This window comes from Anolis sagrei, chromosome 4, assembly GCF_037176765.1.
Source record: "Anolis sagrei isolate rAnoSag1 chromosome 4, rAnoSag1.mat, whole genome shotgun sequence".
In the NCBI taxonomy this organism is placed as follows: domain Eukaryota; kingdom Metazoa; phylum Chordata; class Lepidosauria; order Squamata; family Dactyloidae; genus Anolis; species Anolis sagrei.
In genome coordinates, this window is record NC_090024.1 from 173,712,731 (window position 1) to 173,729,228 (window position 16,498).

At 37.7% G+C, this 16,498-nt stretch overlaps 1 protein-coding gene across 3 annotated transcripts in view; it reads left to right on the top strand.

Moving 5' to 3' along the window:
* Positions 1-16,498, top strand: part of TUT4 (terminal uridylyl transferase 4) — a 45,133-nt gene continuing 28,635 nt past the window's right edge. Inside the window, exons 1-11 of one of the 3 annotated variants that reach the window (XM_067467881.1) lie at positions 1-156; positions 5,120-5,218; positions 5,950-6,014; positions 8,450-9,097; positions 9,694-9,854; positions 11,218-11,334; positions 11,475-11,652; positions 11,895-11,983; positions 13,940-13,991; positions 15,097-15,166; positions 16,220-16,346. In XM_067467881.1, the coding sequence (XP_067323982.1) occupies positions 8,533-9,097; positions 9,694-9,854; positions 11,218-11,334; positions 11,475-11,652; positions 11,895-11,983; positions 13,940-13,991; positions 15,097-15,166; positions 16,220-16,346 (1,359 nt within the window). In that variant the 5' untranslated portion in view covers positions 1-156; positions 5,120-5,218; positions 5,950-6,014; positions 8,450-8,532. Of the gene's footprint in view, positions 157-233; positions 632-5,119; positions 5,219-5,949; positions 6,015-8,449; positions 9,098-9,693; positions 9,855-11,217; positions 11,335-11,474; positions 11,653-11,894; positions 11,984-13,939; positions 13,992-15,096; positions 15,167-16,219; positions 16,347-16,498 lie in introns of those variants that run through there. The other 2 variants (XM_067467882.1, XM_060773512.2) reach the window with 2 other exon arrangements.

Consider the following 16,498-nt stretch of genomic DNA (forward strand, 5'->3'; position numbering starts at 1 on the left):
CCCACAATGCACTGCGCTCGGCGGCGGACATGGCGGCGGGCCCAGTCTGAGGCGCTCGCTGGCTCGCACCGCCGGGGCCTGCCTAGCGCCTCCTCCGAGCGGCGGAGCGGGACATGGAGCGGGGCGCGGCGAGGTCCGCCCTCGGGTGACGGGCAGGTAGGCCTCGGGCGAGCGGGGCGGGCCGAGGGTTGCCCTTGCGCCTCGCCCCAGGCGCCTCCCTTCCTCGGGACTGCCTCCCTCTCGCTCCCCGGCCTGTTTGCGCTCTGGGAGGCCTTTCAGCCCTTGGCGAGGGAGGAGAGTTGAGGGAGAGAGGCCTTCCTTTCCCTCCTCCGCCTCCTCTCCTCACAGGACTACGGAGCGGGGAGGGGCTGCTTGTCGGCTGACAACTTGAGAGAGCGAAGAATTGTTTTGTTTTGTTTCCGATCTGTTCACAACTTGAGGCAAGATTCCCCCGAGTCTTTCCCCCACTTTGGCGGAGTGCACCAGGCCGAGTTGGGACAGGATCTCTCCGTGCCCTTTCGACAGACTTTGGTGGGCCGTTTCTCGGCTCGGAGCGGTCCAGATTTCATTTCCTCAGCCCAGCGTTGAGCCTCCGAGCGAAGCCGAGCGTGAGGTCATCCTTGTAGGCCGGGTTTGTTGCGCAGCCCCATTATTATTAAGCACGATCAAAGAGATCCATAGTTTTCTTTGGTGTTTAAAAAGGGAGGGTATGCCTTTAAGGAACTGAGCGTACTTTTAGGACAGGCCTGGGCAAGCTTGGGCCCTCCTTCCAGGTGTTTTGGACTTCAACTCCCACAATTCCTAACAGCCTCAGGCTCCCTCCCTTTCCCCCTCAGCCACTTAAGCTGAACTGAGTTATATAGTTAGTGGAGAACAGCTATAGGTAAACTTGGGCCTCTCTCCAGATGTTTTGGACTTCAACTCCCACAATTCCTAACAGCCTCAGGCCCCTTCCCTTTCCCCCTCAGCTGAACTGCATTATATAGTCGTTGTAGAACAGGCATGGGCAAAGTTGGGCTTCCCTCCAGGTGTTTTGGACTTCCAACTCCCACAATTCCTAAGAGCCTCAGCTCCCTTCCTTTTCTCCCTCAGCTGCTTAAGCTGAACTGCATTATAAAGTCAGTGGAGAACAGGCATAAGCAAACTTGGGCCCTCCCTCCAGGTGTTTTGGACTTCAACTCCCACCATTCCTAACAGCCTCAGACCCCATCTCCCCCCCCCCCCAGCCGCTTAAGCTGAACTGCATTATATAGTTAGTGTAGAACAGGCATAGGCAAACTTTGGCCCTCCAGATTGATTGGACTTCAACAATTCCTAACAGCCTCAGGCCACTTCCTTTTCTCCCTCAGCCACTTAAGCTGAACTGCATTATATAGCCAGTAGAGAAAAGCCATAGGCAAACTTGGGCCTCCCTCCAGGTGTTTTGGACTTCAACTCCCACCATTCCTAACAGCCTCAGGACCCTTCCCTTTCCCCCTCAACCACTTAAGCCGGACTGCTTTATATAGTCAGTGTAGAACAGGCATAGGCAAACTTTGGCCCTCTAGATTGATTGGACTTTAACTCCCACAATTCCTGACAGCTTCAGGCCCCTTGCTTCGCTTAAGCGGTTGAGGGGGGAAAGGAAAGGGCCTGAGGCTGTCAGGAATTGTAGGAGTTGAAGTCCAAAACACCTGGAGGGAGGGCCCAAGTTTGCCTAGGCCTGTTTTAGGGGTTTGTCTGTAAGGCTTTTGTTGTTGTAGAATGGGAGTACAGTGTCTAGACCAGGCCTAGGGAAACTTGGGCCCTTCAGGTGTTTTGGTCTTTGACTCCCACAATTCCTAACAGCCTCAGACCCCCTTTTTTTCCTTTCCCGCTTGACTGATGGGGAAAAGGAAGGGGGCTGAGGCTGTTAGGAATTGTGGGAGTTGAAGTCCAAAACACCTGGAGGGAGGGCTCAAGTTTGCCCATTCCTGATTTGATCAAGGGAAGTCATGGGGGCCTCTCTATTTGGCTTTGGTCAGACCTCACCTGGAATGCTGTGTCCAGTTCTAGGCACCACAGTTGAAGAAAAATATTGACAAACTAGAAAAGGGTGACCAAAATGATCAAAGGTCTTGAAGCAAAACTCAGCTTAAGGAGCTGGGTATGTTTAACCTGGAGAAAGGAAAGCTGAAAGCCATGTTAAAACATTTGAAAGAATGTCACATTGAAGAGAATTCATGCTAGTTTTCTGCTGCCCTAGAAAGTCGGACAGGGAGTAGTGGATTCAAATTCAGGAAAAGAGATTCCACTGAAACATTAGGCAGAATAAGCTGTTCAGTAATTGAATACACTGCCTTGGAGTGTGGTGGAATCTTCTCTAGTGGTTTTTAAGCAGAGGCTGGGGGGGGGGGGGCACTTGTCAATAATTCTTTGATTGTTTCCTATAAGGCAGAATTGAGTTGGATTGGGTAGCCCTTGGGGACTCTTCCAACTCTGTGATTCTCCTGTGATGCTCAACTGCTTTTCTCTATGCACAAAACAAAATATTTTCTAGACATCAACTGATTAAAAACGTTCAGTTAGTAACCCACTAGAGAACTATAGAATAGTGCAATGATAATTTAGAACGGCCATGGATTACTATTTTGGATAATGTGATTTTAATAACTGTTTTAACGTTTGATATGTTTTTTAATGATCATTTTAATATATATGTTTATTTTATTATATATGTGTGTTTACGTGGCATCAAATCATTGCCTATATATGTAAGCCACCTTGAGTCCCCTACGGAGTTGAGAAAGGCAGAGTATAAATAGGGTAAATAAATAAATAAATAAAATGAAAAGGTGAAGTGGTTGTCCTAATTTTGCATGAGGCAGAAATATAAAATACACATTTCAGAAGTAAAGGTAGGCATTATGGCTGTAATGTATCACAAAAATCAGTAATAAACTACTGTATAAAAGAATGTTTCAAAATGGTACTTGTGGCCTGTTTTATTGTGAAATGTCTAAACAGCTACCTTTGCCAGTGGTGAAGATAAAGGGTTACACATTTCAGAAGTAGATGTTTGGTTGCAGCCTATAGCAAAAAAACAAACAACCCTCCCCCAACAAACAAACAAACAAACAAAAAACAATAACAAACCACTGTAAAAAGTGTTTCAAGATGGTGATTCCCTTGTATAATGGCCATGGTTAATTTTATAGTGGAGCTAAGGTAGAACAGAAACATGCTTTATCTTTGGTATGTTATAATATAGTCATACTTATTTTCTTTTTCCTCATGTTTACTGTTATCACATTGCATTAATAACCTTTAGATTGAATGTTAGCTTAAGCCACAGAAAGACAAAGACAATTCTACGAGTCAATGTTAACTTTTAAAAAAAAGGTTTCAAAAGTGGCAGGCCAATATGAAAGGGCCATTCATTTCCTTTGGCTAAAAAAGCACATGAGATTTTCGTGATGTTCTTTATTTGTACAGATTCTGTAGAATGCTGAACTATCATACATTTATGCAGAGTGAAGCATATTAGCAATTTAGGAGCCAGTGATCCCCTATAAATTAAAGTAGTAATAAAAGAGATTTTTTTTAAAAAATCATCACAGTGGCTTTTCACAAAAAGGTTTATTTGGCTTTCTGAAATAAATGAACTTTTAGTTCATGAGCATGAAGAGCAATATGTAGGTAAATAAGATAAGCATCAGTTTACAACTACTATAACATCACTCATGCTTTGATGCTATAGTGCAATTTAAAGCAAGAATTGTGTAATTTATGGTATACTGAGACCTCTGAACACTGACAACAGCATGGGTTAAAGTTCCTGTTGCATCAGATTTATGTATTCTAGTGCTTTCTTGACAGAACGTAAGAAATAAAAATAGTGGAATTTAGAGGAGAGTGTTAATTTCATGTATGATAGCCATATAACAACTTATAGAAAATTATCTTAGGAAGTACAGTATGATCAGTAATTGCAAGTTGGTGTTGCTTGGCCTCCATAATCATCAAATTCCTCTTGGTGATTCTCCCAAACTTGATCCAAAGAAAAATAAAAGAGAGTTTTCTATTGTTTTTCATATATTGAGGTGAATGTGTATGATGTGACATCAGTGTAAGATTTCTATGTTTGTTTATATATGTGCTTCCCTGTGTGTGGTTTTCAGGATTTGTTTTCAGGAAGCAGTGGTTTACACATTGGTGAATGTTTCAGGACCTATATTTTTAGTAAAGTTTTCTAGCCAATTAGGGTGAAAAAGAAGCTTATGCTTCTTAAGATTTAGAATAAGAAAAATTACCTTTGGGGTAGAGGTATAGAAATTGCAAGTGGAACTTCGAATAAAATATTGCAATGGGGCATGCTTCTGTTCTAGTCAATAGGTTGTGTCTTTTTTCAAACCCTATCCTTTCCCCTACATTTTATGGCCACTGTCCATGCTCATGCACAGCCCTTGTTTTGCTCTTCGGGCTTTTGGAGGATGTTCCCCCCTGCATTTTATCTGTAAATATGTTTTTAACATTGTTGTGTGTTTTAGGGTTCCTTCACAAATCCTTTGTCATATTTTTCTTTTTGATTGATTAACTGTTGTAACTCTGAGTTTGCTATTAGATCTGATAGTAGGATACACAAACAAGAAAGTGGTGATGGCTCAGTTTATCATTCTTTAGATATTTTTAAAAATCTTTTATTTCAGCTCAATTATGCAACTACATTTTCTATAAAGTTAAAAATCTAATACAAAGATGCATGTAAAAATCTAATGCATGCATGTTTTGACTATACATATGTGAACATTTATTATTATTATTATTATTATTATTACCCCATTTAATCTCTCCCGGAGAAGACTCAAAGTTGCTTAACATAAAAACATTAGCATACAATTTAAAATATACAAATATCCAAACATTAAAACAGAATTAAATAAAACCAGTATTTAAAAGTTCCGTTAAAAACCATTAAAACATATTCAAAGTTAAAAACCACAGTACCTGTTTTTGTTCTGTGGCAAACTTATTTGCAGTATCTATGTTCCCTGCCATTGTATATAACTCATAACCGAAAGCAATGCATGTATTTGAAGAATAAGGTTGTTCATAACCGTTGGAATGTTTCATGCTTTTAATATCTTTTGTTGCTTTCCAGAAATACAAAAAACAGAAATTCTGAAGCGAAGGCAATACAGTCTAGAAAGAATCAGTGTGTCTCATGTTAGTGCAGTCTTTTTCAAATATGAATGTTAGTGTAAGTAGATCTTGTGATATTTTCTCTTCTTTAATAGGAGTAGAAAATACTGGTGCAATATGTTTTTAATATCACCAGCTGCCACCCTGGTAACCTGCTGTTTTCTATCTCTTCCCCAACAATTTTAGCCTAAATTTAGATATTTTAAATTATATTTTAAGAATTTAATGTTAGTAATTATGTGAATTATGTTATGTCTTGTTCATTTATGTTGGTTTATAATTTATTGAGTTGTTCTTAAATTGTTTATTGATTCACTTGGCATTGAATGTTTACCATTGTGTATTTTGTTGTGAGCCGCCTTGAGTCCCTTTGAGAAGATTGGATGGACTATAAATAAAGTGTCATTTAATTTCAATATAACACAAAGGCATTTCTCACAAATTAGGAGTTACATTGATACTATCTGCAAAGATCCAAATCTCTTCCCATATTTGGCAGCTTAGAAATGAACCAAATAAATGAAGTTAGTGTATCAAAGATATGAATGTCAGCTGTATAATTCTTAGTCCATTTGGTTGAAAATATTAAAATGTGTGAGTAGCTTTTTCTCAAGTTTCAAAATGTAGAGTAGCTGTGGAAAAATGTAGTTTGGTGTAGAATTTTAAAATGGAATTGACTAGATCACATACAAAAGAAAAGTGAGAGTCTGATTTTAAAAGCAATGGAGAAGTGGGGTGGAGTAAAAGTACATAGTCCTCCCTCATCTATATCTTACCTTCCTGCTGCAGGGCATCTCCTCTCAGCTGAGGTCACTTGCAATATTGAAGTTTCATTGAGGAGAAACTGTAGTGAGGTAAGGGTCTCATACTTCCAAAATCTTCATTATTCCCATCTTTCTCTATGATATGTACAACATTGCTAGTGTCATGTGTAGTTTGACCCTGTCTTCTTAAATATATGTTTTGTTTTTCACTGCACTATTCTCTTTCTTGTCTGAGCATCTCAGATATTTTACACCCAAACTAATTTAGACAATTAAATTCATGAGAGCTGAACAATTTAAATCTTTAACTTTTTTCTTGCAATATCACATAAATATTGCTTAATTAGATCTAATCAATAAACAAACTATTTACATTTAATTTCTTAATTTATAATCAGTTTTATGAATTAGTACACTAAATGATATCTCTGCAATATACAGTTGTTTTGGTTTTTTTCAATGTTCAGATTTTGCCCCGTTTGTATATCTGTAGTGTGAATGTTTGTTTTACAGTATTTTAGATCTTTGTATTACTTCCGGTGATAATGTTGGTGGAAAATAACAGATACAAAACCTAAACATTAACATGAAATGAAAGTGAAACTTATCTGGTTCTTTAGTTGTCTGAGCCAAATCGAAACCATTTTATTAATAGAACAGTAGACAGCTTAAGTTTCAGATATAAAGTACAAGTGGCTGATACTTTTTATCATTAATTTTTTTTTAGTGTTCATGCTTTTGAGCACGCCGAGTGTTACATTCCTATTAAAGCAAGGAATGGCACCTAGCCTGTTTTCCCAATAGACAGCATAATAATCTTTTTTTATTTGATTTGAGGGTTGTTACAGGGTTCTATTTACAAGACGTACAGTAATCACTGTCTAGGACAGTGCACAAACTTTTAAAACAGAGAGCCAGGTCACAGTCCCTCAAACTGTTGGAGGGCCAGATTCTAATTTGAAAAAAAACATGAACTCCTATGCACACTGTACATATCTTATTTGTAGTGCAAAAAACACTTTAAAACAATCCAATCATTAAAATGAAGAACTTACTAGTATTTCAATGGGAAGTGTGGTCCTGCTTTTGGCTGATGAGATCGGGTTGTTGTTGTTGTTGTTGTTGTTGTTGTGTGCTTTCAAGTTGTTTCAGACTTAGGTATACCCTGAGTGAGGGCCAGGTAAATTACCTTGGAGGGCCGTATCCGGCCCCCGGGCCTTAGTTTGAGGACCCCTGGTCTAGGATAACATATTAGTGATTCTTCCTTTTCTGCATTTAACAAAGTATTAGTAAACTTATTTTGGCAAGTGACAATGCTATAAATTATTTCATGTAAGACTTGTGAAAACACTGGCAATATTTTAACAAAATATTTGTAATAATTCTATGCCTTAGCATGGATAACTGAGTGATGACCCTTAGTTTGACTAGCAAATCTCAAAGAACAATATAGATGAAAGAAAGTAATAGAGCTTGTTTCCTTACACCACTTCCACTTTAATTCTCTTCTTACCCCTACAGAAGAATTTCTTCTTTTTTTAGTGAAAAATTTTAAATTTTCTCCAAAGTTGTTTTGCAGACATTATATGTTTTGTTCAGGATGAAATGTAAAAGAATATTACAACCCCCCCTCCCCCCGGCTTTCTATTGGCTTCCCATTTCCTGAGTAGGAAACGCTACTACTTGCACGTACATACATGACAAATATCTTCCAAGATAAGACTGCTAGATTAACCTCTCTGGCTGATTGTTGTTTCTAGATATTTTAATATAACATTATTTCTGCTTCAAACTTATTTGAAGCCCTCAGTTCATAGCTGTGTGCCTTTTTCTTTTTAAAGAAAATTTTAAAATAGTCATAGTTCTTTCTGTAGTTGCTTTGATTTCCCACTCTGAGTATTATACTTTTCTGCTGTTGGTATTTCAGTCTTTTACCAATTTTGGACATATACCATTCTTGCTCCAGTTAACACACATTGTAGTGTTTGAGCATATATTGATGTTACTTGCTTGCTTTGTAGTCCTAATAAAAATAGTTCAGGGTATAATTGTATTATTATTTTGAATATTTTTAATAGCCACAACCACCACCATAAGATTTTTGTTCCCTAGAATAAAATGTTGGTTATTGTTTTATGTGATACCCAGTGTAGTATAATGGTTTGAATATTGGACTATAACTCTGGAGACGATGGTTTGGATTCCTGCTCAGCCATGAACATTCACTGTGTGATTATGAGTAAGTCACACACTCTCAGCCTTAGAGGAAAGCAAAAGGAAACCCTTTCCTAAAAAAACACCTTGCCAAGAAAACCCTGTGATATGTTTGCCTTAGGATTGCCTTCAGTCAGAAACAACTTGAAGGCACACAACAGCAGCAATTATTTTGGGGTTATGTTTAACAATACATTTTATATTGTTCATGTATTCATTTATTTTATTATGTTTTTTGCAAAGATTTCTAGCATTAGAAGTATTTTGTGTTTTGGTAACATGTTTTGATATGTGATCTTTTTTTCCTGCAGGCAAGCAAGAAACCTTGCTTGAACACAAGATTCTGCTCCACTGATAGTTGCAAAATTACAGTTCAAATAGTTGGAAGTGATAGATGAAGCAGGCCTTCTCAATAATGGAAGAGAGAAAGAGCTCAAAAAGTGGAAATCATGATGCAAGAAAATCTGCCCATACTGCCTGTGAAAAAAGCAAACCTGTCAGAGTTGCAACCAATCCAGTTTATAAAACTAATAAGAATGACAAATCTGGCAAAAATTCTTCAAGTGGGAGCAGTTCCAAAAAGAATAAACAAAATGATGTTTGCTCTGAAAAGTCAGGAGAAAATAAATCATGTAAGACATACAGTTGTACTCCTGGATGTACAAAAATGGGATCTAGTATTCAGGATCAAAGTCGCTGCAAAGTAGAAAAGTTACCAAATGTATCAGAAGCCACAGAAAATCTACATCAGTTAAAAAATCAGCATACAGATAAAAAAGCCCCGAGCTCCCATGTTTCAGAGAGTGGAGCCATCACAGAAACCTTACCAATTGCCCAAAGAGGAGGTTCAGAACTGGAAAATCTGTCAGGAGAAGATATATCCAAAATTAACAGATCTGGTGATTCAGGCGAAAGCAGTGCAGAATTGAGAGCAGTGGAACGGAAACCAGAAGATGCCTGTGAGTGCAGCATTCAGTTTCTATACATTCTTCCTTCTTGATAAGCTAGTTCTTTGAAATGCATGTAAACAAAGGAAGGCATAATTCAGACCATTCTCTCATCACTTAATATTTGCTATCACAGTGTCCACGTGTACTATAGCCTCCATGGATTTGGTGGGTAGGTTTTTTAACTGAGATCTGGAACACAGTTACAAAGATAAATCTATGCAGTGTGTAATGGATGCTGTAAGTCAAGTCTTTTAGTCAGTTGTGTCAGATTTATTTGTCTGTGGCACAATCTCCATTGGAAAACACTTTGAAAATACAATATATCTTGATACAATCTGCAAACTGACTTGTGTTTGGCAAATAAATAATAAAGCCTAATCTCTTCATTTATACCATTGAAATAACACTAATCGGTCCATGAATTTGTCATGAGTTTGACTGAGAAAAGGCACTTGCACATTATTCATTATTTCAATTAACAACACACCACATATGTTTAATTAGAGTAACAGTTGTGGCAGTGGTTGTGATGATATTACAAAGTATTTTTCATAATTGTTTCCTGAAATATAGGTTTTTCATTAAAAAAATTCTTTTCCTACCAGGTAACACAAAGCCACCTGATTCTTCTAAAGAAAATAATTCGGAGGCTAAATGCTCAGAAAATGTAGCAACTGGTGAATCAACATTAATAGCAGAACAGGAACTTGGCTTGAAACAAGCAGAAGAACGACTGGAAAGAGATTATATTATCCGTTTGGAAGAAGTAAGCAAGGAGTTCAATTTATATTCTATTCTTCCGTGGATTATTACTTTCTAATACAGTATTGTAGTATATGGCAGTCATTGTGGTAAAATGGTTTGAGTATTGGACTGCAATGTTGGAAAGCAGAGTTTGAATCTCTATTTGTCCATGAAAATGACTGGCTGACGGTGGGCAAAGCACACTTCAGCCTGAGAGGAAGGCACTAGCAAACCTTTTCTGAAAGAATTTTGCCAGCAAAACCCTATGATGGGTTCACTAAGTCTTGCCAGGTTATTTAGTGTGAGTTGGCCATTGCTGATTGTCAGTGTAACATATATATTTCCCTTTAATTTAGAATACATTCATATGGGTGTATAGTAACCACTGGTGAAGCATGTTCATACTGCCTTTTACCCCTTTACAAGCCAAAATTTGTGTATCAGCATCTATGTGCATTGGACTCTGAGTATATGTGTGAAAAACCAAATCTTGCACGTTAATCAATGAATTAAACTTCTTAGTCAAGGTATCACTGTAGTCTCACATTGTAGTTTTCTTTTCATTATTTATTTTTCCTGTGTCAAACAATGTTCTTTCTTTGAGGTGGGGCTCGTCTTTGTGAAATGTGGAAATCATTCTTCTGTCCAGCTATTCCTGATTAGACCTTTTAAAACTTTTCTTTCCATATAAATCTCTGTATCCTTCATATCATAGGGATTTTTTTTGCCTCATTTTCATTTTTTCCCAATATTTGTCCTGTATTTTCTACACAAAAATGTTAGAAAAATCGATTTGTCATCATGAGTTTAAAAATAAGTTCTGATTCTTGTAGTAATATAATAAAGTAGTAAGGTATGTATTTTACTACTTCAGAATATTTGACAACCAGATCTTTAATTGTAAGCTTATAGATAGGTGGGGAAAAGGAGCTAATTTTTTTTTAAAAAAATAATGCTGCATATTGAATATCCCTTTTCCAAAAAGCTTGGAACAGTTTCTTTGGAATTTTATGTATCTATATTTGCATTATATATACATAATGAGATTTGTTAGAGTTGGAACCCAAATTTAAACACGAAATTCATTTATATTTCATATATACCTTCTACACATATTCTGAAGATGATTTCATATGATGTTTTAAATACGTTCATGGTTAAAACAAAATTTGTGAATACTGAACCCACCACAAATTAAAAGTGGATAAAGAATGCTCAGTCTGTATATGAATGAATTCATTGCAACCCTGTAGGGACAGTTATTATCCACCATATTTTTCTGTGGTAGATGTGCTTTTAGCATTGTATGAACATCGTGTTGAAAAGAAAACAGGTACTGTATAATTAAATGGCCGCTGAACTGTAAATATATGGTTTTTCCACAGCGCTCTCCAGAGTATGCTAATTGCCAATACCTATGCAAGCTGTGCTTAGTTCACATTGAAAATATCCAGGGAGCTCATAAACATATTAAAGAAAAACGTCACAAAAAGAATATCATGGTAAGTGTAGAAAAAGGGCTTGTGGGTATCTGATTAGCAATTCCTAAAAAAAATCATAAAAATTGCCTGACAGAAACTGGGATTTGAGGCTTTTTTCACCCACAATAGTAACTTTAATATGATTTCATAATGTTCTTCAGGAAAAGCAAGAAGAAAATGAATTGCGTGCCCTTCCTCCTCCTTCCCCTGCACAAGTGGCAGCCTTGAGTTTTATGCTGATGGAAGCAGCAAAGGAGCAAGGAATATCAGATGATGATTTCAAAATCCGTCAAGAAATTGTATGTGATATGGAGAAGATAATTCAGCAGCACTTGCCAGGTGATATATGTTGAGAGTCTTGTATTAGTTTTACTGATGTAGAGTCAACAGTATTTATTTCTGATTTTCTAATAATAAAATCCTTTATAACTACAAAATAAAATAATACATTCACATGTAGTATAATGTAATTGGATTTAATTTGATTGCTTTGAGCCTGAAGCCATGGTGCCTGTTATGTCAATGATAAAAAAAGTTTGAGAGCCTTATGATTTCTTATAGAATTCTGTCTTTACTTCCAGAATGTTCATTGCGGCTATATGGATCCTGCCTAACTAGATTTGCTTTTAAAACCAGTGATGTTAATATTGATATAAAATTTCCCTCCACGGTAAGTTGAGGAGATACCAGTTGTTATCAAACAAAAATATTTTATATCTGCAGTCTTAAATATCTGCCCCAGTTCATATATAACCTATAAGGTTTTTGGCTTGTAATTACAATGAGTAAACATTCTCAAAGAGTGTTCCACCAGAAACTGTCTTATAAATAAATATGACCATCTTAATTCAATCCTGTCTATTTATCTCAGAGTAATTAATACTAGGACTGCCAAAGCTTCCTTTTAAAACAATTGATCTCATATATAGCTGGAATATAAAGAACAATACTTTTTTTGCTTAAGTTACGTATAAGAAAGAAATTTAAAAAAGCACACTGAACTGGAAATACATTGCATTGAAACAGTTGAAGTTTACTTGTGAGAAACTGTCTTTAGGGGAGAAGTGTGTGTTTGATTTAAAAAAGGAGAAAGAATTAGAAGAAAAGTTTGCCTATCATATGTCTAATAGACTAATTTATGAACATTTGTGCCATATTAATTTTTCTACTCACAAGTTCTTTCAAAGTTCCTTCGGGGGGGGGGGGAGTGGCTGTTAAAGACCAACAGGGTTATTGTTCTGAATTTTTTTAACTAATATGTGAGCTTACAGGAATCTAGGAAATGTTTTAGGTATTCATAGATTTGACAGGAGATATAAAAGAAGCAGGAGAGGCTAACACTCACAGTTGTCTAATCAAAGTCTGATCCATGAAGAAGAAAGTAGGACTGTCAGCAAACTTTTAAAATTATTAATAACATAAAAAATGCTGTAGGCTTCCAGGACTGAAAGGATATTCTGCCAGCTTTGCTGAGCAGCTTGTTTTTCCCATCATGTGATAATGATATCCAAAGGTTAATAATATTATTCTTCTATCCCACCACCATCTTCCCAAAGGGACTCAGGGCAGCTTACATGGGGACCAAGCCCTGCAAAAACAGGAGTAAAATATAGCACAATTAAAATAATTGAAATAATTAAACAATATAACCGTGCAACAGACATCATAAAAACAATAGAACTTTAATAACCATCAACCAGTAGCCGAGAACAGTAGGCGTGTTCAGATCTAGGAGGGCAGAGCAAGGGCTAGTGCATTTGATTCCATTAGGCCATTCGACTCTGTTAGGTTTTATCAGGGTGGTTTTATCTATCTTGTTGGGGTTTTTGATAAGGGTTTAACAGCACTTGCTAATATTTATGGTTTTAACTTGTTCTTAATTTTTATATTTGATACGTTTTTATTTGCTGTAAGCCACCTCGGCCCTTGATTGAGGAAAGGTGGGATAAAAATTTCAGAAATAAATACTATTCTGAGGATTTCAAGAGAACTGGACAGAACTAGATTAGTAGGCTTTATAGCCTCATCCAATCCGGCAACCAGATCAAGATTGTAAAGTAGAAGCAAGAAGCTCTATCATCCCGGTGCCATACAGTTCTCTTTAAATCTCGGGAGTTGTGATACAGCAGGCCTGGGTCGCTCGGAGCACCTTGGTGGAGAGCGACTAATTAAGAAAGTGAAGTGAAGTGAAGTGAAGTGAAGTGAAGTGGGTCATCTTGGGCCCTCCGGGTTTTGGACTTCAACTCCCACAATTCCTAACAGGCTGTTAGGAATTGTGGAAGTTGAAGTCCAAAACACCTGGAGGACTGAAGTTTACCCTTGCCTGTGATACAGTGCCTATATACTTGTTTCAGAGAGAAGTAGCTGGTATACTTGGGTGAATTCTCTCCAGGATTCTAGATACTTCTGTCTTCCATGAGGGAACGAAATCCTTAATTTTGCACAGCTCTTGGGGCTGGATTCAAGCTCCAGCAGCAATTGCATCAGGGCTGTTTGAGTGCTACATGTTTCTGCATGCAGATGACTGAGCTCTGTGGTTCAGTGGTTGTCTGGATTGTGTTCTATTATCTGTTTACTTTGATAAATTCAAAATGAATGTTAAACAACTTTCTTGTTTGTGGTTTAGATGACTCATCCAGATGTTCTGATACAAGCACTTGAAATTTTAAAAAACATTGGTAAGTTTTCTCTTTTTTTCTCATTCTGATTGATGCTAAGATAATAAATGGATCTGAAAAAGGATATAGTATAGTTGTATTCTGTTTATTTATTTATCGTGTTATCCGCAACCAGAACATTGTATTACATTTCTAACAGAGCAAAACAAACAAACAGATTAAAAAAAAACAACACAAATTTTGCAAACTTGGTAGCTGATTAAATGTCCTTTGACCAGTATCTGGCCACTTGGAGTGCCTCTGGTGTTGCCGCAAGAAGGTCCTCCATCGTGCATGTGGCAGGGCTCAGGTTGCATTGCAGCAGGTGGTCAGTGGTTTGCTCTTCTCCACACTCGCATGTCGTGGATTCAACTTTGTAGCCCAATTTCTTAAGATTGGCTCTGCATCTCGTGGTGCCAGAGCGCAGTCTGTTTAGCGCCTTTCAAGTCGCCCAGTCTTCTGTGTGCCCAGGGAGGAGTCTCTCCTTTGGTATCACCCACGGATTGAGGTGCTGGGTTTGAGCCTGCCACTTTTGAACTCTCGCTTGCTGGGGTGTTCCAGCGAGTGTCTCTGTAGATCTAAGAAAACTATTTCTTGATTTAAGTCGTTGACGTGCTGGCTGATACCCAATCAAGGGATGAGCTGGAGATGTCTCTGCCTTGGTCCTTTCACTATTGGCTGCAACTTCCCGGTGGATGTCAGGTGGTGCAATACCGGCTAAGCAGTGTAATTTCTCCAGTGGTGTAGAGCGCAGACACCCTGTGATAATGCGGCATGTCTCATTAAGAGCCACATCCACTGTTTTAGTGTGGTGAGATGTGTTCCACACTGGGCATGCGTACTCAGCAGCAGAGTAGCATAGCGCAAGGGCAGATGTCTTCACTGTATCTGGTTGTGATCCTCAGGTTGTGCCAGTCAGCTTTCGTATGATATTGTTTCTAGCACCCATTTTTGTTTGATGTTCAAGCAGTACTTCTTGTAGGTCAGAGCATGGTCCAGAGTGACTCCCAGGTATTTGGGTGCGCTGCAATGCTCCAGTGGGATTCCTTCTGTTAAATTACCTAGACTGATAGGCAGAAGAGAGCTCCATTCCCTAATGTACTGTTCTACTTTTCTCCTTCTTCAGCTTCTTACTCAGATGTGGAATCAGATTTCCATGCCAAAGTTCCTGTTATTTTTTGTAAAGATAATAAAAGGTTTGTGAATTTTGTGTTGTATATTCATGTGAAATGTAATGCTTCTTCTTTGAAAAAGAACAGCAAAGCGTAATCTCTGTATTTGCCTTAAAGTCACCTATTGACTTAGACAACCCCATGAATTGTATAGGGTTTTCTTAAACAAGGAATCCAGTTCTTTTCTCCAAAATTTATCATAGAACCAACACCTGTTATTTATTGACTGTTCCCCATCCAAGCACTACCCAGGGCTGACCCGGATCCAAGATCAGATGAATCATAGAATTGGAAGAGATCTCATGGGCCATCCAGTTCAACCCCCTGTCAAAAAGCAGGAAAATTGCATTCAAAGCACCCAAAACAGATGGATATTCTCTGTTTAAAAGCCTGCAAAGAAGGAGCCTCCACCACACTCCGAGGCAGAGAGTTCCACTGCTGAACAGCTCTCACAGTCAGATGAGAACTGTTATCTATAGGGTAGATGCTAGCTAAACGCCAAGCACTTTTAAGTTTCATTGATTAAAATTAGAAATAATTGAATATATTTGTAATGCTTATTAAACATAAACACTAAGACTTAAAATGCTTAATAAAGTAAAATTGTGTTCAGGTGTTGCTCTCCTTCCTTTCTTTAGTATACAAGTAAGGATGTGCTTGGATATGCTTGTTTTTTAATTGGGAATTGATGCATTAGAAGTGCAGAACTTCTTTTTTCCCATTCAGGCTTTCCGTATGACTAATACCCCAAATTTTCTAAGTTTTTTACTGTCATGGTTTTTACTCAAGCAGGAACCTCTCTCATACACCTTACTTTCCATCTGAGAAAGTGATAATCAGAAAGGGGAGAGCTAGGCATATCCTTTCTTTATTTAGAAATAGCCTAATGAGTAAAATTTGACTTTGTCTTAATAAATTGCATTTTCTGGGGAAAGATATCAACATGTGCAAAAGAAGTAGTGTAGGCTGCATATATGATGAAAACTACATGTTCTTTATTTAGTTGTCTTCAAGTTTCAGTTACTAGGAGACAGTGATGTGGCTTACAATTTGTCTTAAAATTTCTTTCAATGTCAGTGGTTTAACTTGCAAAGTTAGTGCTGGAAATGATGTGGCCTGCCTTACGACTGACCTACTAGCTGCACTCGGCAAACTAGAACCAGTTCTTGTTCCTTTGGTGTTGGCTTTTCGCTACTGGGCTAGAGTAAGTTTTTAAAATAAACACATATAAATATATAAATTAAGTGACATAGTATATTTGTCAATATATATATATAGAATAATGTGTGTATCTGGTTTCAAGTTGCCTGTTGACTTATGATGTCTCCATGAATTTTATAAGGTTTTCTTAAGGAA